Raw genomic sequence first — 21,586 nt, 5'->3', positions numbered from 1 at the left:
ACATTGTAGTGCCATCAGTTCACACTATGCCACATTGTAGTACCCACAGTATGCCACACACTGCTCTCAGTTCACATTATACCAGTTTCTCTAGTTCTCATTATGCCACACAGTGCTCCAAATTCACATAGTGCTACACAGTGTCCCCAGTTCACATGCTGTAACTGCACAAAATCCCCCTGTGAAATTTATAGAAAGGGAGTTTTCAAACTACTCTCCATGATCTAGTGTATTCAATACATTAGTATTGTGGTGAGTAGTTGCAGACTGTTCCGTTCAGTAGTGTATTCAATACATTAGAATTGTGGTGAGTAGTTGCAGACTGTTCCGCTCAGTAGTGTATTCAATAGTTTATTGGATATAGGAATGCTGAGTGTCTACCAAAAAATGTCACACGCAGAAGAATCCTTGGGCTGGGCACACACATTGCAATGTAAAGGTGCGTATCCACTAGCAGATAGTGGAACGACAGTATGATTACAACATTGTAATCGTACAGTCGTTCCTCTTCCCCTGCAGTGCCTACACTGAACGATATATCGTTCAGTGTAGGCACCCTCCCTCATCACTGAACATGGTCAATCTGTCGTTATCGTCAGATTGACGAGCATGTTTAGGCGATGATTGATGCCGGAAACGACCAGCGGGAGCGCGCATCGCTGGTCGTTTCCGACATTTTCATGCCCGATTTGTGCACGATTAATGAGCGATTGAATAACGCTATCGTTCAATCGCTCATTTTAATCGCCAAGTGGATATCGCCTTTAGACCTTGCCAGATCAATGTGTGTATCCTTTACTAGCACAAAACTTTTTTTCCTAACATGAAGGACGAATAGCCCTAATACTTAGCTGAACATATAATCAACATTAGAATGCACCTCATACAAAACATATCTAAAGTTTTAAACAGTCTGCATCAGAAGATGAAAAAGACTGGTGAGATGGAGGCAGCTCATTGCAAAGCTTTATTATCTAGCCAGGGAGAGTAAACTTAATAATGATCATGTTTATCATATGAAATCTCCCACACTTTTTGTTCCTGGCTGGTTGCTTTATAGCACTGTACATTCAGTTCTGGAAAGTAGGTGGACAATTCACTTCACTGTGGCTGCACTAATTTCCCATATATCGGTTCTCTGCATGCTGTGTTCTGTCTGAGAATCTCTTTGAAATTACTTTTCTATTTAAGAACCTGACAAACAAATAAAGCCTGTGTACTATCTCTGAAAGTATGGTGTTAATGAGAGGTTGAAGTGTGCTCAGGGCAAAGTACTTCTACAACACACACAGCATGTCAGGCTTGGAGAATAACTCATTCTTTGCTATAATCTATAAAGAAGGAAATAGGGTATATTTGTGTAACAATCTATTTTACATTGTCTACAGGCAACATATTTCAGTTTTAATTCTTAATATTCCAAGGATGTTGGTTCCCTGCAACAATGGGTTTCATTTTCTATTGTTAATCAAAAATCAAACAGCGAATGATCTGATCATTTTCAACAGTTAGCAGCTGTATTATAATTCTAAGTGAGAATATTACCTTCCACTGATAATGTTTATTTGATGTGGCATATGTGCGATGTTTATTTTCTGCATAGACCATAAAATATGCATCTTTAAATTCAAACCTAACTTTGTTGGTATGGAATAAACTTCCGGCGCATTTAATCATTCGCTTATTGATGCAATGTTTAGTAACCTTTTATTTATTCATTGCTTTACAAGAATGTGAGTATATCAAGTGGGGCTAGATAAAAAAAAATACAATAAATGGGGAGAGTGACCAGGTTGGGAGATTACTTACACCCACAAAGACACAGTATTAGCCAGAAGTTAACTGCGATTTAAAACATTAATTCACGGTCATATATACCTAAAATATGTAGAGAAGCCCTGGAGCTAAAAATGCAGGGTGCTTTGTAAAACAGTACATAAACACATGAATTGTGTCTACTTTTAAAAGTACCTTGTTTTTCCACAAGCAAACTGCTCTTACTGACCACCCAAAGTGCTCTTTGACAGGCCAGGCATAATGAAAAAGGATTCCTATTAGAGATGTGCGGCTCAGTTTTGGCCCGGATCTTCCCACCAAGTTCAGATCTCAGAAAGAGGCAAAACTTCATCTTCCACAGACATCTCGGCACAGATGCGCGTGAAAGATGAAGTTGTATCTATGAAAAATAAATGTTTTGCCTCGTTCTGACAGCTGAACTTGGCGGAAGATTCCAGCCAAAACTTAACCGCACATACTATATACAGAAGACAAAAGAAAAATCGACTGATCTACTTGAATAATTGAAAACGAATATCTGGGAGTACTGCTATACTAATGAAGAACTGGCTAAATTATTATTTTCTTTAGCTACGAGTACTCTTACCAATATTCATACCCCAGCGTCTGCCTACATCCCAGATAGTGAAAAATGAGAGTTATGATAAGAACTTACCTTGGTTAACTCTCTTTCTTCGAAGTCCATAGGGAGACCTTGGGGCATAGGTGATGGGAACCAAACCGGGCACCACACAGTTATAGTTTTACAGCTCCCAGGATGCATTGGGTCCACTCTCCCTATACCCAATCCTGAGCCAGAGGCACCTCAGTTGGTAATAAGCCAAAGGCTGGAGGAGGATAAGAGAGAATGGAAAACTGGAACACTCAAGAATCACTCTCACAGAGAAGGAGACTGGAAACCGGTGACCAGTAAGATAGCCCATATGAAGCCAGAAGCGTCAGGGCGGGTGCCCTGTGGACCCTATGGACTTCCAAGAAAGTTAACCAAGGTAAGTTCTTACCATAACTCTCATTTTCTTCTTCAGGGTCCATAGACTCCACAGGGAGACCTTGGGGATGTCCCAAAGCAGTCCTTTTAAGGGTGGGGACACTCCTGCGCTGAGAGGAGAATCCGGGGCCCAAAGGAAGCATGCTGATAGGCAAAGGTTTTAAATGCATAGAACCTTTGAAAGGTCTGGACAGAAGACCATGTTGCCGCCTTACAAAGCTGAATAGCCAAGGCGCCACGGCGAGCTGCCCACGAGGGACCCACAGACCGAGTAGAATGAGCCTTAACTAAAGATGGAACAGGCAGGCCTGCCTGTGTGTAAGCTTCTGAGATAGTCATGCAAAGCCATCTAGCCAGTGTTTGCTTATTGACTGGCCATCCCTTTTTGTGAAATGCATAGAGCACAAACAAGGAGACTGATTTCCAAAGAGAACTGGTATGGTCCACATCCAAAGAGGCCTCCCTTGCCGAGAGGTCTGGAGACAGAAAGGCCGGTACTATAATTTCCTGATTAATATGGAAACTAGAAACCACCTTAGGAAGGAACGCAGGGCGAGTATGAAGCACCACCCTGTACTGGTGAAATATCAGAAAAGGAGGACGACAGGAGAATGCTCCCAATTCTGACACCCTTCTGGCAGATGAAATGGCCAGAAGAAAAAGAGTCTTAGGTGTTAACCACTTAGGATCCACCATGTCTAGTGGTTCAAATGGAGGACCCTGGAGGGCCCAAAGAACTACTGCCAAATCCCAAGGAGCCACTGGTGGGGCAAAGGGAGGTTGAATCCGGAGGACACCCTAGAGGAAGGTGCGGATATCTAGAAGCTGAGCAATTCTACGTTGGAACCACACTGACAGTGCAAAGACATGCACTTTCAACGAGGCCAGGCACAGGCCAAGGTCCAACCCAGCTTGAAGGAATGCCAGTATTCTGGAAATTCAAAACACCTGAGGGTCGTAAGCTTTTGTACGACACCACTGGAAATATGTATGCCACACTCTGTGGTAGATCCTGACAGGTTTACACGCTCTAAGCATCGTGTTGATGACCGAGCTAGAGAATCCTCTGGACCGTAGGACGGATGTCTAAGAGCCACGCCATCAAAGACAGACGATCCAGGTCTGTGTAAAGGCAAGGACCCTGAGACAACAGATCCGGACATTGAGGCAGCAGTGTCGATGGAGAGACTCTGAAGATCTGAGTACCAATGACGTCTGGGCCAAGCTGGACAGGGCCTCCGTCTTGCTGGAACCTCTGAAGAATTTGAGGAAGCAGGGAGACTGGAGGAAATAGTACACAGTATGTGACAGACCTCATAAATATTGTATGCATATATATTTCAATATTTCTGAGGTCTGTCACATACTGCTGTGTGCTGCACTGTGCCATATTTTGGCAACCGGTTCTTGTAGCTTGCATAAGACAGGACCAGTATATTGCTCCCTGAGTGCCCATTATTCCCTGTATATATTTTGGACTCGATTGTCTTTATTGGAGCACCCCGCATTACACACTCTGATGTGAGAGTGCAGCTTACTAGATTGATAGAGAGATTATATATATATATATATATATATATATAAAAAAGACACAGATAGACAGCGCTAGCGGGAAAGACGCTGCACAGAGGCACTATACTCAACTACATAGACGCAGTGTCTGGTAGAAAATAGCGCTACATACGCATACCCTGGGGAGAGTGCGCTGACCCTGGGGAGAGGTATGCAGGAGGACCGGACCACACGTTGTTCTAGGAGAACTGCGACTGCACCTTAGAAAAAAGCTACCGGAGAACTCAGAGGAGGAGAGTAGCTCAGGGAAGCCAGACCACAGTGGAAAGGCGCGCTGAGCTGATCGGAGGGGAGGAGCCGCTTAAACAGGGAAGCTGTCTCCTCTGGCCAGTTATTAACCCCTGGGACGCTGGTTTCCAGCACCAATATATGTCCCTGGTGGTCAAGTTGGAGCGGGATGGCCGTAGCCTGCGTCCACACCCAGCACCTCCAGTCTGTCCCCTGAGACCGGAGTTATCGACTGCCATCGCGAGCGGCGACCCACCTTACCTGTCCCCTGATGTCCGGGTGCAGTCTGGGCCCTTCTCCGGGGGCCCTGGCTAGCGATGACCCACGGAACGCCCGCCAAGATCCCCAGATCAGCACTGGGATCGCGGCACCAGAGGGGTGACGGAGCGGCAACGCAGACGTCCCACGGACAGTCTGCTGCTGTGAGCTCTAGTCGCTTGTAGAAGTAAACTAAATAAAATAAAGAAATAAGCTTTAGAGGCTGATGAACAGCCCCACTGCAAAATGGTAACCCAACTCCGGCCGGGCACCAACGAAACTGAGATAGGGAGAGTGGACCCAATGCATCCTGGGAGCTGTAAAGCTTTAACTGCGTGGTGCCCGGATTGGTTCCCATCGCCTGCACCCCCAAGGTCTCCCTGTGGAGCCTATGGACCCTGAAGAAGAAATTTAGATTGCAAGCTCATCTGGACAGAGAAATTGCATTTATGTATTTAACCATCTCATATTGAACTAAAAGAAAGTGAATATACTTACTCTTCATGACGCAAGTCGTTGATTGTTCGGTCTAATGATATCATGTCACTGGCAACCATGTTAAATCCAAATTCTTTAATGCTTGCCTGGATAGAATCCTTGTAGTCAGACCCCAAAATAAATGGCTTTCCTTCCTCTCCCGGGCCTCCAACCACACCTTGAGGCTCTGGCTCTTTGGGTTCAAAATTTCCTAGGACTCCAGAACGAACCACTGGATCTGGATACACATGCTTCTGAGGTTTAAAAGTAAGATACTCTCGTTGCACAACGTTCTTTTGATTATTAGCCTTTCCATCCAAACGATCTTGCTCATTCTGGACCTTATTTTTCCTGCGGATAGATTCAAGGTCTACCTCTACACCCTCAACACGGGGCCATGGCACCACTGGTTGAAATTCATTTTTGGGGACAAGGTTATTTTCTAATTTGCCAGGCTGAGGGAGATTTGCATTTTCTTCCTGTTGGGGAAAATAATAAAGAGCATATATAAAAACCCAATTCCAATGAATAATAATTTGCAATACATTTATCAGTTAAAGAGGTTTCAGTTTATAAACTAGATCATTACAAGTTGAGTCTCCGATATCCAAAATGCTTGGGACCAGGGGTATTTTGGATAATGTAATATTCCGTATTTTGGAATATTTGCATATTATAATAAAATATCTTGGGAATGGGACCCAAATATACACACATAATGCATTTATGTATTATATACACCTTATACACACAGCCTGAAGGTAATTTTATACAATATTTTTAATAATTTGTGCCTTAGACAAAGTTTGTGTACATCAAAAATCAAAGGTTTCATTATCTCAGTCAAGCCAAAAAAATTCCGTATTTCGGAATATTTCGATATGAGAGACTCAACCTGTATCTCTAAAATAGGGATCTTCTTGCAAATAGGCGTCTTAAACATGTCGGCAGTATAGAAGTGCTTTTTTTGGTGGAGGCACCCTTATCACCTAGGAACCCACTTTGCTTACACTCCGGGCGGAGGAGATAAGAGATTGAGCTGCTCAGCACTCATTACGGGATCCCGAGCGCACTACCAGCTGCCAGCTCTCTGTGTGACACACACCCGACTGCCGCAGTCCAGTAAGCCATAACACATCAGGCTCACCATTGCCAGACTGTGGAAGAATTGGGGATGAGATAATCCACCTGACCCCTGTAACAAGTTGTTTGGACTGAAGGTTTTTACGTTGTGTGGATTAGAATGTACCCGTTTCGGAATGATTGTTTTTAATTGCAATTTTTTAAAAGACTGCTGGACTATATTAAAAGTTTTCTTTCATCTTATGGAAGGATCATTTGTGGATGTTTTAAATTCCTACATACGTATATGGATTATTTAACCGTTTGGGCATTGCCTATAGTAACAAGCAAGTAAAGAGCTGGATTAGGTCTCCCATTTAAGAAGGACTATAATAAAAATAAAGTCTTTAAAATCCTACATACTCAGCACTGCATAAAGCAGTCTTATTTCTATATCTAGATCACAATCTACCAAGACCTTTTCCGCATGTACCTACCTGCGTTTTTAGCACTATTGAAACATCAATGGAAATTATAAAATTGTTTGTAGTTGCCGTCTACAGAGCCTCGGGAGCTATGCAACCGTTTTGGGCGACCAGCCCCAAGGCCGCACTTGTCAAGTGCATAAGGGCCCGAGAAAGGGGCCGTTGCAACTAGCGCAGAGTTGATCATGCAAACGATTGAAGATTCCATGCAGTTTAGTTGGCAGCAACGGGAGTTATAAAACAATTGCATGGCCCCCCTAAATATGCATGTATGAAAAGGTGCATCAAAAAGAGGTCAAATAAAATTGAGGGGCGCTGTTCCCTCCAATGGGTTCTAACATTTGAAAACCTTATTTAAAATGTAAGATTTGTCATGCATTAACATGAATGACAAACAGACTGTACTGGTTAAGAGTATGCACCTGAAAAGCACATGTATACACATTAATGCATGTATTATCTCAGAAAATGTGTGAAGAAGCCTCTAAGGTCTGGAATTCTGACAGTATATGGGCTTGATCTGTATTTTTTCTTTTCTTTGCCTCAGTTAAAAGGCATAGCATTGCCTAACCCCATTACTGGTACCCTAACGAAGGTACCTTATCTCACTTTGTATACAGAATAACAGAGCAGAAGGCATACTTACACATGTAACAGGGTCAACTTTATTTCACAGCAGAGAAGTTAATGTTTTTGGTACTTCCATATCTTTGCGTCCCCCTGCTGGATGTGTGTTGAAGATACGGAAGTAGCGTAAACTTCAGGAAATACTATTCAGACCCTTGCGGGCTCGCTGCGCTCGCCACGCTGCGTGCACGGTGGTTCATTTCACTCGCCACATGGATTTATTCCCCCTCCATGCTGACTTGGATGGTAGGGAATGACGTTGGATGGTAGGGAATGACGTTTGACACAAGCTTATAAGCCAGTGTCCAACGTCATTCCCTACCATCCAACGTCATTCCCTACCATCCAAGTCGGCATGGAGGGGGAATAAATCCACGTGGCGAGTGAAGCGAGCCACCGTGCCCGCAGCGTGGCGAGCCCGCAAGGGTCCGAATAGTATTTCCTGAAGTTTACGCTACTTACGTATCTTCACTGAATAGTGAAGATACGCAAGTAGCATAACCAGGGGCCGCAGAGATACGGAAGTACCATGTTTTCAAATATATACACAAAGGGTTAATGCAGAGCTGGCAGCACACTGTGTGTATTGTAACATAAATAGTATATGATCCTAGTTTATGGCAAGTCACCTGCTTTTCCTGTAGTAAGGGTTGATATGTGATAATTGTTCAATTCTACAATCGCCCATATGGTGAGCTCATAGTGGTAACAGGGGACACAGACTGTCAAAGCACACTATTAATTGTAGCCCAGAAAATGTACATGTAGTGCAGGACTGTACACTGTGGAAGAAAAAGGAGTGCTCGCTATATGTACTGACATCCACCATGCTCCAAAGACCACATTGCACAGACCAGCAGGTGGTAATCCGAGCGTGATGAAAGGCGATTTTATCTGCACTAAATGACACGGTGCCTGATTTTATTCTTGCCTTGTTAGAAGTTAATCATTTTTGCAGACAGCGGTGTGTAGATTATGTTACATTGTGGAAGTTGTAGCTCAGCAAAAAGCAAGAAGTCACAGGTTATATGAGCTTGATTTCACTATACCATCTCACTATGGGGCCTATTCATGATGTTAATTATCGGGACCCCAATAATTAACATTTTAACTTGCCGCGGAATCCGGAGCAATTCATCATTGCTCTGGCACGGTGACAGCTGATACGAAATCAGCTGTCCCTGTGAGCGGTTTCACTGCCTCTTTTTGGAGCAGTGAATCCTTTCGGAGCAGGAACGGGAGTGCACATGCGTGACCTACAGGAGCCCCGACGTCCGACAGAAGGAGCTGGATAGGGGCGGAGGGATCCGAAAGAGTCCCTCTCCGCAACCCGGACATCCTTCCCATAGGGAAGGAGCAGGTATCGGGAGCATTCGCCATTTGAAAATGGCAAATGCTACCGCACTCAAGCTCCGAGAATATTGTATTTTCGGAGCTTGATGAATTCTGTCCCCATACTACTGTATGGGGACAGCGGGCCATTCTGCGAGAGGAATCTGTGATATCTCCTGTTTTAACCTCTTGATGAATAGCCCGATAACTTAATTTTCATCTGCTTTTGTAAAAATGAAGTGATGAATACCAGTGTTTGCGCTACCACATCAGTAAAAGCTTATTAATAATGTTTTACATAAAATGCTGCCAAAGATACCAGGGTGTGAAAATATTCTGTGTTCCCCAATGCGGCTTTATCTGCTAAATTGCAGAAAGCTATGTAAGCATGTGGCAGCATAGGCTGTGCACTCCGAGCTTCCTGTACAACCAGGTGTCCCTAGTGTAGATGTATCAGGTTTTAGAGATATCCATGGTTGAGCACCGGTTACTCAATTACTACCTCAGTCAATTTGATTTAACCTGTGGAGATCTCTAAAACCTGAACTGTTGGGGTACCTTGAGGCCCGCGTTTGGGAACCTCTGGATTATTATTATTATTATTATTATTATTATCCTTTATTTATATGGCGCCACAAAGGTTCCGCAGCGCCTTACACAGTACATAAATGAGCACACAAGAAAAACAGTTAATAGTAATACAAAACAATGCAGGACAAGGTTATAAACTCAGCTGCAAAACACAAGCAGCAGGACATGAGCAACCAGGTGTTAGGTGCCGTTGTGGGGAGTTAGGAGTAAATGATACTATAAGTAGGGGGAGGAGAAACACGTGAGGATGAGGGCCCTGCTCGTGAGAGCTTACATTCTAAAGGGGAAGGGCAGACAGACAGGGGCGACACAGAGGGGTAGATAGTGAAGAAGGAGCATGGAGCATGGAGCAGTGGGTTAGGATATGTGCTGCGGAATGTGTGTGTATAAGATGACCTGATGTTATGTAAAAATTAAGTCATTCATACATCTATCTCTATGATAGAAAATAGATTGTTTGTGTTATTTACATGAGAGATGTACAAAGTAAAGTAGAAGCACTTTAATTTGTGTGTTACATTTTAGCATCTACATACAGCCTGACAAGAAATGCAGCTATTATGGGACTGTCCCGCCATCCTAATACAGTAGTGACTACTTTAGTTCCAGCTGCTGGGTGCTATGCCATGCTCCTGTGAGTGGGTGCATCTCACATGCTAGACCCACTCACAAATGGGTGCAGCCATACATGATGTGGTCCCACAGGATGTTGCAGTACCCGGGCCCAGAATTTCTCTTGGCAGCCCTGGAGGTGACAGACAGAACGAGGAGGGAATGGGGCTTAGTAGTGGGGTAACAAGACCATGGAGGGAGGTGGTTGAGAGTGGAGGTATAGCAGAGGTGGGGGAAAGAAGCAGAGGGTTGGAAGCAGACTGATGAGAGAAAAAAAGGAAGAACAGCAAGTGGAGGAAACAGGAGGGGGAAGAGAGGGATGGATAAAGTAGAGGATTATGTGGACATAGAATATGGGGGTTGTGTGAAGTAAGGGTGGTCATGCTGTGGACAAGGTAATAATTGAGATGTAAACTGGAGTGGAGGCTGTGAGATATAGAGTCAGTGTGGATTAAAGTTGTTAAATGTTCAAAAATACATGTAAAGAACAGTGCTGCTAATGTATGAGCACAGCTCCAAAAGTGATATATAAAGGAGAGGTATGTGAGTAGTGGGTGCAGGAATTAGTTTTTAAACAATTGATTAAAGTGGATAGATGTGACACAATTGGAAAAGGCAATACAAAATGAATGAGGACAAAATTACAATGTATCTGAGCTGATCCAGTCTGAAGTGTTCTGATCAACAAAGATCAATCAACAAGAGCAGCACACAGACAGGGGAGCACTTGCAGTGTCCAAGCAGTGAGTGCAGTAGATAATATATATAAATAAATATCTTCACATAAAGAGGTTAATGTATACACAGAGGGTATGCTTAGATACATATGCGTAATACCGAGATATCCATGAGCTACAGTAAATGTAATGACTGCCATGCTCAAGATTTTTTTATATTGCCCTTCTAGGTGAGTCAAAATATAAATGTACCACAAAGCCTGGTATCGCTGTAATTATAGTGATTTGTGTATCAATTATTTAGAACATCAATACTTTTTTACCTCTTTATTAAATTATTACCTGTTCTAGCAAATATTTGACTTCCGGAGGGTTAGAAATACCACTCATGTTTCAATGACATGACACATGCGATTTCATCAATATGATCCTACTAATTACTACTATACTACGTGTCATAACAAGAGACAATTCATTTGTACATGCTTAAAACTTTTTCAGGACACTTCACTATCTGTAATATCTTCCTTTTGTTTTGTTTTTCATATATAGTTATAACATTAATAAAAATATCTTCCCCAATTAAAAATATATGTATAGCAAACCTAAAACAGAGAATTTCTCTAGTGATCATCTATTATTAACTAAGATCACCTAAGAAGTTAATGAGTATTCCTGTAAAACGCAAAGTCTCACTGATAAGATATCGCTGGCTGATCGTCCTGCACCCTCACTGGTGTGCTGGATGATGAATATCAAACATCCAGCACAACACCAACTCATCGCCGACTATAGCGACCCACGATTCGACAATCGTGGGTCCCTATCGTAACCTGCTCGATATTGAGCAAGTTGACCGGCATGCAGGACGATGGAAGATATCGCTATCGTCCATACGTGGTAGTGCATCGCTGGTCGATGGGTAGTTGGTAGGGACCATTTAAATGACTGATTTGAACATTAAACGGCAAGGATAGCGTTATCATTCAAATCGCTCATTTAAATTGCTACGTATGTACGCACCATAATTCTGGGATGACAGGAACACTAACCATTGACGCCTGTTAAAGCACTATGATCAATACGGTTAGGTCAAGTTACACGCACCTTTGTAGCAACGGCACAGTAACACATGTGAACTTGCCATTGGGGATTAGTAGGAGCATGGCCCAGCTAAGAGCAGAGATAACGACCCTGGCACAGAATATGTTTGCTCTCTGTTTGAGGGACAGGTCTGTGTGGAATTATACTAGGCTGGTAAGTATGCAGTAAAACACACCCAACTGTGCAATCATAGGGAAATGTTGAACAGCTTGAGTATAGTTAAGCACAAACCAATTGATCTGAGGACCTTCAAGAGGAGATGAACAAAGTGCAATTATTGCCAGATAGTTGCAGGTCTCTGAAGTATACTCTTTACTCATAGAAAGTCAGTCATTAAAAAGCACTTGATTCTGCTATGGCCTTGATTAATATTAGCCAAGCGTACCCTGACTGGAATACATATAGATGCCAAACGTCCAAGACACCAGGAGACTCTACATTTATCATTTATGCAGCTGCTAAAACATACACACATACACACACTTAATGGACTTTACAACTGAGGACTATCGCTCGCTTATTTATCTAATACATAATATTTCTTTATATATAAGCCACAATATATCTAGATATTGCAATAGCAAATATATATAATTTGTTAGGCTATTGCAATAAATATAAACTGACAATCTGTTTAATCAGGGGTAGGGTCAAAGGTGGCTGCCTGCACTGTTGTTCATTGGGACTAATTACAGGGAGGTTGCCAATATACAGACAGGTCTGGCCAAGTTGTGAGCAGCCCCATCTTTGTTAACGTAGGTGACATATTAAAGTAAACACATCAGAAAGCGGCAGCTGCTCAGTACTGCGTCAAATGACTGGCTTGCATTGGACAACTAGGCGTATATTTACTAAAGTGTGGGTATTTAGAAGTGGAGTTGTTGCCCATAGCAACCAGATTCTACTTATTATTTATCTAGCACCTTCCAGAAGATAATAGCTAGAATATGATTATTCATCATATTCTAGCTATTATCATATCAAGTGGGAAACATCTCCACTTCTAAATACCCACACTTTAGTAAATATACCCTTAGAGCAGCAGGAAATTGAATGTAGACATGATGAGATAGATGCAACCTCACATAAACTTCTTCTGTTCTGAAACTTGAACGTATATACTGGGGAGTGTTTGTTAGAAGTCAAATTGTATTGTATGTACAGAAACTATGTAAAGAGAATGTCCAATTACGTAACAGCATAGAATGTGCAATGTGTACTGTAGAAGATCATTTCCTTAAGCAAGTGGACACAGTCCAACTTAGCTCCTGCTAGCCTTCCCCTTCCCGAAGGCCTATTTGGATAAAAAAAAAAAGTGTGGCGTACATACAACAAATATAAAATAAAACAATAATGAGATGCTGTATAGGGATAAAAGGAAAATGTTGCCGCAGATATGCTAACATTCAATATGATTACATATACAATATAAGTAGCAACAACAAAAAAATAAAGCAATCAAAAAATAAAAACCATACAACACATACAAATATAGCAGCTGTCTATAAGACAATATTAGACAGTACAATTGCAAGAAAATAAAAAAAAGTTTGCATAAATACAATGGGGGCAAATCAGTTCAGTGCGATGCGGAATAGCCCCGTGAAGGAGTTCCTGGAGTTATATAATTTGCTGCGCTGTAAGCCCCATTAAAGGATTTCTTCTCGCACCCTCTTGAGGGTGTGAGCAGAAATGCGACTAATGTGCCGGCCACGATGCGGTTTTTCAGCTCAGAGAATGCCAGTTAGCGCAACTAAACACCCAGCTTTAGGTGCTCTAACCAGCATTCTCCCACTTAAGTGGTTGTAGTCAGACATAACAGTCGGTAATGTATACCTTGTTAGAGCAGCCACATCCAACAGCTCTTAATTAGCCGGTATCTTAAATTTCCGATGCCTGAGATGTTGATCATCCTCCGGGGGTAGTACCTAGTTACAGCTGGTGGCTAAGCTGGGCAGCGTAGTTCTTAAGGACGGTACACACTAGATAATGTCTACTGTGTACCGACCTTGTTAGCAAAGGGACCCAACAGGGTACCGGCATCGGTAAGTGCATTCACACTTGCCGATGCCGGCAGCGACAAAGCAACAGCGGGGGCCATGCTGCATTCAGCAGCATGTCCCTCGCTAACGATGTCGCCCGTTGGACCTGCATGCAGGTCCAACAGGAGATGTCGCTAATGATTTGCAGGAGTGCGCAGAGTCAGTGACATAGCAGGTACACACTGGCCAATGTGCCAGATATGTTGCTCCAATCCGCCGGAACGGACAACATATCGCTTGGTGTGTACCCGGCTTTACAGTTTTTCAAAGATGCGACCAGCCTGATGGACCTGCAGGCTAGATGTAGATTATCGCTGCCTGTAACCAGCGACCACAGTGTGTCGAAGAAGATGAAGATAGCTAGGTGAATAGACGGCACACAGAGTATGGGCTGCTGCTGCTTGTATCCAATAGCCTCAGTGTAGCAAAGGGCTGTAGAAGGCTACGGGAATAGTTGGCTGAACTTAATGGAGCCGCATGCACATGGCGGTTTCCTGACGCCTCTGTCTAACAGCCCAGGTATAACTGAGGGGCAGAAAAATGTTGCTTAAACGGTAGGCAAAGGTCTAATATGTCTGTGGAAGCACCCAGGTGCTGCAACCAGCTAATGTTTTACATGTACTTTATGCCGGTGAAAGGCAAAAGACCGCTGCCTGATGCGGGTACTGGGTTCTACATACAATTAACATATATATTTCCTGACGCGTTTCTTCCCAGCCAGTATTTCTTCAGAGGGGCGTGAAGGTTGCCACTATAGATATACTTTATTCGGTTAGAAGTAATTGCTTAATTGGTTTGCAATTGTTTGTCAGCGGTCCCTGCAGCAAGTGCACGGGCAGTCGGCGGGTCATCCGTACACACATGCAAATGTGATAGATCTTTCAGATGCATCGGCTGTGCTGCAGGGCTGAACTGATAGATCTGAAAACATTGGGCCTGATTCAGAGCCGAACTCTCTGACCAGAGCGCTCGCTCTGAATCAGTGCCCTCCTCCATGAAAATGGAGCGGCCTCCTGGCCGCTCGCATAGCTGTGAGTGACCATCCATAGCATATGCGAGCGTCCATGATGATGGTGCGATGGTCTTGACCCATCGGGCTTGCAACGGAGACCCTGCGATAGGGTCTCGCTGCCGCAAGCCCTGGAGTGATTTTGGCTCTATCAGAGCCAAAATCACTCCCACTGACATCACCAGTGATGTCAGTGGGGCCGGCTTCAGACGGTAGGCGTTCCCATGGGAACGCCTCCGTCTGGCAGACACGCCCCCGGCACGCCCACCAAAGGGTGCGTGCTATCAACATCGACAGCATGCCCCCTTTGGTGCGAGACCCGGAGCGATGGAGAGCCCGTCGTTCGCCGGGTCTCGCGCATGCACACGACGGAGCTCCCTCCGTCGTGCGCATGCGCAGTGGGGGAACATCGACGCTCGCAAGCGGGGTCTGAATGACCCCCATTGTTCACAGACATATCGGGTGAAGACACCTGCTGATGCACTAGCAGTATATTGTTCTTCGAACAATATATCGACAAGTGTTTGCCCAGCATTAGTTTATAAATCCTGCGTCTAAAGCAATTTTCAGAACAAAACAAACAGAATTGAAAAGTACAGAATGAGGTTTAATAGCAGAAAAATAACCGGTCAGAATTGTCAAATGTAAAGCAATGTATGGTATTGGCATCCAGATAAATCTTCAGCACCTGAATGCCCAAAATGCTTCCATATATATTTATCCACCTGCATTGTTCCATTTACAGGTTTAACTGAAAATATTTTATTGCATATAATAATCAAGACCAACCGCAGTGAGCAGGAGGGGGCCTCAGGATTTAGATCATGCTGTTACCTGGGACCTCCGTAGTGCTAGGAAGAGATTCTTAATTAAACTTATGGGAAATTAAATTTTACAATACAAAAAGCAAAAAAAAACCCTCAAATAATAAATGTTTAAACAAACGACAGAACAGGATGCACAGTTAAGGCAATTGGTAATTACATGATGTGTGCTATTAATTATGGACATTAATATTATATGTGGGATTGCAGCTTTCCTTTCTCCTGACATGGCTAATAAAGAATATTGTTATGTGAACAATTGCTGCACCCCCAAGACTTTTTTTGGGGTCTAGTACGTCTACACGTCTTTTCTTAATCCCATACATACTTCTCTTTTTATGTATAATTTGTTCTAGGAACTGTGCAGCACAGCAGTGGCACCTTACAAATGATGATGATAATAGGACACGGTCTATGAAGACATAGCGATGCAATGCAGGTGCTCTGCAGAAGTGGATCACAGGGCAAAGAGGGGAATATAGAACGTCTCTATTTTCCCCATGACGCTTCTGTCACCTGCTGAATGGGGGCCTCTCCACACAGTTTTTACACTATAGCCAATCCTTTTTTTGACAGAACAAAGATATATACGAGTTTCTGTCTCTCCTTTGTTCTCCAGTCCAAAAGACAGCGAAGACAGACATAAAAGACTTCTATGTGCACAAGCCCTTAGTGAGCTGACTAGCTGCTTTCTAAAAGAAAAATCAGTTCAGTCTGCAAGACAGCTTTCTGCATGTTATGTAGGAGACTGTGGGCCTGATTCAGGAGGTGGATTCATTTAAAACATCGGACGCAGGCGCTCAATGTTTTAAATCAGCGCATGCATCAGAGACACACTGTGCATGCTTCTTGATGGGTTACCGCCGGTGGACGCATATCAGAATTACATGGAGATCCATGCAATTTCAACAGACGTTCCTGGGCAAGGCTGGAGGGGGTGGCTGGCATGTTGGGGCCCGATGGTGCAGCCAATGTCCACTCGATGGTGCAACTTTCAACACACCGCAGCAGGTTAGAGCCACAGCCAGTAGGCGTCTCATTAGAAAGCCCATTGGCTGCGCATTAGCATAAATTCCCAGGAATCTGTATCTGTGGCACTACAGTATCTGTATAACACCAAAAATCAAAGTTCTAGAGATTTGTTTTCTTTTACAAAATGGTGTGCCAGAGCAATTATATGTTATCAGAGTATTAGAATATAAGAATTACTATGTCACTATTAGAACAAATCTGTGTAGATCATGATCAGAAATTCAAAACCACACTATTTATTTTTAACAATGAAAGAAAAATGGACAATTCTCTGACAAGAGTTTATGACTTCAGTAACAGAAATAAATCAAACAAGCCAATACTGGGATCAAAATCAGTAAAGCACCAGGCTTTGCAGGAGTAAGCGATGTCACAGTACTTCAACGTCTTTATCTTTAAAAGCAGCAGATCTCTAGAAAGTCTGGCTCTGTTGGAAACCTTGATGTAGCTGTGCTGATTTCAAAGAGACAGCTTGTCGACATTCAGCAGAAAATGGCCAGTGCGGGTGAGAGGGTACTCAGCTGAATCTGCATCTACACACAATATTCACCTGTGGCTGCTGCCTCCATGCAAATCAACACTAATGAGTTCATAACCAATGTACTGTGAATACAGCAGATTTTTACATAAAAACACTGCTTGAAGCCCTGTTGAAAGTAGTTCTGCTTCAGGTACATAGAAGGGCCTGTGGGATGTAACACTTCCAATGCTGCGCCTGCTGCCTTCAGACAATGCTGGCAACCATTTTGTTGGAACATCTCAGGGATAGGAGGTAATATTATAGTACACATTGGAATGTAAGAAAAGGTAAACTATACTTGATTTCATGAAGTAGAACGTTGAATTAACTTTAAATAATTATTTTGCTTTCAAATCAATATATGATTGCGTTCCAATTAATTTGGCAATTCAGGTGTCTGGAAGTTCTATAAGCTTTACAATATTTTAATTTCACTACCTTTGGAGTGAATGACAGAACAATTTTGCTATTTTTCCTCCGGTTTGTCTATGTCTTTGATCATGGAGAGGATAGGCCCATAAAAGTAGGGGTATAAGATACTATATAAATAAAAAATGAAGTACTGCATTCCTGTTATGGGGAATATATTCCTGGAGTGCCTCATACCTCAGTGATGTTACTAGTTCTTAATGAAATTATAGGATGCATAAGCCCATTAAATTGCAAGATGCCCAGTGAAAAGGAGACAGGAAAACTTTAATGTCAGTTCGGACATAAAACTGCTACAACTAGTCATTAGTAATGGCTCCCAAAAGTAGTTTAAGGTCATTCTTACTAGCATGCAACCACCGGACCAGCCGTCCTGCTGCCATGGTGCCATACGAACAGGGGGCCCCACTATGATTTACAGAACACACACATGGGTAGTGAAGCCCCATTTGGGCTTCAGTTCTATAAGAGGGCTTCCAGAACTGAAAATCCAAAAAGGGGCTTCCCAGCATATGCAACTGTCTGCTCTGAATGGCATATGGACCAAAATCACCAGCCTTCTCCCCAAATTTGCTATGGAGCCTCACAACAGAGTTACTTCACAGTGTATTTTCCATCAACAACTGGAAAATTAAGAGTCGTTAGACCAGTAGATGCAGATTTATATTACTATACACAGACAGAGAAACAGGTCCAGCAACGGAACAAAAAGGCATCCTTGCCTTTGGCAAAACACACCTAAAACACAGCTATTTGTAGCATTTCTCCTGCTCGATGACTGTTATTCTAATACCCGGCATCTTACTTGTCATATTTCACACTAATGAATATGCTTCAAATGGGAGCAAAATGAACATGTGTATTAAGAAAGAAAAAACATAATGGAAAGAAATCTGTGTCAGTTATAAAGAAGTACTCACTACTTACATATGTATATTCTCTATATATAGCCTAATGTAATTTCATAGAAACAGGAGTTGTACTAAAATGACTGACTGGAAAAGAACTTGCTTGATGACGAGCTGTAATATATTACTTCTCAACAGCCTCATCAATCCGCATTTTCTAGTAGTTTGGTTTATGGCCAAATCTGCTCCACGGGATCAGTGGTTCACCTAAAGAAAATACTTATTCAGCAAATGACTATACTAAACCTTTCACATACCAAATCAACATTACCCAAATAACTACTATGCAATAAATAAAAGCTACTAAAAGAAGGATAAATTTACAAATGTACAGCAGCGTCCGTAGCAGGCACAGAAGTTTGCATTTTCTGAATGAAGGGGGTTGGGTCATCTGGTTTTTCCTAGATAAATGGGGACTATGCACCTCAAATTTCACCCACATACAAAAATGACATATTAGTTTTTTTTTTTGGATGAGCTATTTAACCATGACCTTTTTTTTTTATATGTAACCTGGAGTGGCCGGTTTAATTTAAAGTTATGATATACTATTAATGAGATGCCTTTTTCTTACACATCCAAATACAATTTATGCTGGAATGTACAACTATATAATCACAATTACCCACTTAATAGGATTGTTCTAAAGCAGTTGTATGCTGTGCTTTAAAGTGAAGTCTTTACACCGTCCGCCAAGCACATTTATAGTAACTGCAGACTGATTATAGGGTGAATTGTCCAGTGAATGAACGGTTAAGGGAATTCTCTTGTTAGTAGGAATGGTGTATGCAGAAGATACAACATAAAAGCAATTTGGAGACATTTCAAGACATTACTATGTCTAGTTTTAAAATATTTTTTTGGTTATAAGACTGAAGTAACAGTTAAGGTGCATACACACACAACGATTTTTTGAACGATTATCGTTAGTGATGTCAGTGGGCCGGCTTCTGACGGTAGGCGTTCCCTTGGGAACGCCCCCGTCAGGGAGGCACGCCCCCGGCACGCCCACCAAAGGGGGCGTGCTGTCAATCAACATCGACAGCACGCCCCCTTTGATCAGACACAACGAGCGTAGGACTTTCCTTCGCTCGTCGCGTCTGGCGCATGCGCACGACGGAGCTCCCGCCATCGTGCGCATGCGCAGTGCACAACATCGACCCACTTGCGAGCGGACAGCCGCTTGCGAGTGGGTCTGAATCAGGCCCATAGTTTGTAGTTCTAAAAAATCGTTCATTACATTTAAATGAACATAGTAAATGAACTACTTTAGTAAACGTTTTTAGTTCATTTTTTCAAGGGAGAAAATCGTTTACTAAAATCGTTCATTAACTAAATTGTTGTGTGTATGCAGCTTTACACTTTTACAACCAGAGAAGGTGCACAAATTAAGGTGCCCATACATCAGCGACTGTTTGTCGCGATCCGGCGATGCAATGGGAAATGCCGGCGTTTCCGGGTGGAAACGCCGACCTCCCACCATCGATGTTCTGCAATCCATCACCGGATCTCAGACATTTGTCATGTTAAATGTCCACGATTTGACAATTGCGATAATTTTTTGATCGCGATCGTCAAATTGCTGAAATCCAACATGTTGGATTTCGGCGATCCTGCGATGCCGGGTTGCAGCATCGCGGGATCGCAGCAGTCCGTCGCTAATGTATGGGGCCCATTACCTGCAACTGAATGCAATAAAACCAGCAAGTGAACACACTTGTCCAGAGAATGAACAATGTGACCTAAATCCTAAAATAAGATGCTTGTTATTATTGACTGAGAAATGTAAAGCATGTTTTAATGTATTAAACATAAAAATGTTCATTCACTGGTTGATTTACCCCGAGACCAGTTTCAAAATCTGGAACTTGGCACAAGCAAGGTGGATAACTTGTCCCATCAGTGCAAATACAAATGTATTGCTGGGACAAAATTTTGCAGTTTTGTAAATGATCATTAATATCTTCACAGCTTATACTAAATTGAGGCGATCAGATGGAAGATTTTGTGCATTAAGTTTGTGTTTATGGGATTACAAAGCTATAAATAAAAAAATGTGAAATATAAAAAAAAAATATGATTATACATTTTAAAGCCTAAGGGGCAGATTCAATTCAAATACATGCAATTGTGAAAATATCTGCCATTTACTGTAGGTAGATTCTACCTGCACCTACACAAGATGCGAGCAGAACGTGCCTTCTGTAGTTAATGAACAGAGGGCCTGATTGAGACCCGCTCGCGAGCGCCATGCATTCGCAAGCGGGTCGATGGTGCCCTAGTGCACATGACGGAGGGAGCTCCGTCGTGCGCATGCGCGAGACCCGAATAGCGACGGCCAAGCCGTCGCTATGGGTCTCGCACTAAAGGGGGCGTGCTGTCACTCTCCATTGACAGCACGCCCCCTTTGGTGGGCGTGCCAGGGGCGTTGCTGCCCAGACGGAGGCGTTCCCATGGGAAAGCCTACCGTCTGGGGCCGGCCCCACTGACATCACTAGTGATGTCAGTGGGAGTGCTTTTGGCCGGATTGTATCCCAATGGCTTACGCCAGTGATTCCCAACCTCAGTCCTCAAGGCACACTAACAGTCCTGGTTTTAGTGATATCCATGCTTGAGCACAGGTGGTAAAATCAAAATAACTGAGGTACTAATTAAGTTACCTGCACTCAAGTGTGGCTATCCTTAAAACCTGGACTGTCAGTGTGCCTTGAGGACTGTGGTTGGGAACCCCTGGCTTACACACTTAATTGGATCTACTCCTTAATGTTTGACAGAATACATGGGGTTTATGCTGCCATGACAGTCTGAATATTAACATTTATTTCTATTTATATTGTCCAGCATAATACACAGTGCTTAACAATTATCAACAGTAATAAAATAAGACTGGGTTTTATCAAGAGTTATGAGGTACCCCTTTTACACCAGAGCTAAAACCCGGGTTATTGCAGGGTTAACCCGGGTAGCTCCTCGGTGTAAAAGGGGACACGGTTGGATTTCCGGGTGGAGATA

At 42.9% G+C, this 21,586-nt stretch overlaps 1 protein-coding gene across 3 annotated transcripts in view; it reads right to left on the bottom strand.

Moving 5' to 3' along the window:
• Positions 1–21,586, bottom strand: part of GALNT7 (polypeptide N-acetylgalactosaminyltransferase 7) — a 155,059-nt gene that overhangs the window by 109,906 nt on the left and 23,567 nt on the right. For all 3 annotated transcript variants that reach the window (XM_088448463.1, XM_088448462.1, XM_088448464.1), the window contains exon 2: positions 5,342–5,799. In XM_088448463.1, coding sequence (XP_088304589.1) covers positions 5,342–5,799 — 458 coding nt within the window. The remainder of the gene's footprint in view (positions 1–5,341; positions 5,800–21,586) is intronic.

The sequence above is a fragment of the Taudactylus pleione genome, unplaced genomic scaffold (assembly GCF_031769625.1).
Source record: "Taudactylus pleione unplaced genomic scaffold, aTauple2 ptg000021l, whole genome shotgun sequence".
In the NCBI taxonomy this organism is placed as follows: Eukaryota; Metazoa; Chordata; class Amphibia; order Anura; family Myobatrachidae; genus Taudactylus; species Taudactylus pleione.
This window is presented reverse-complemented; position numbering and strand designations above follow the sequence as displayed.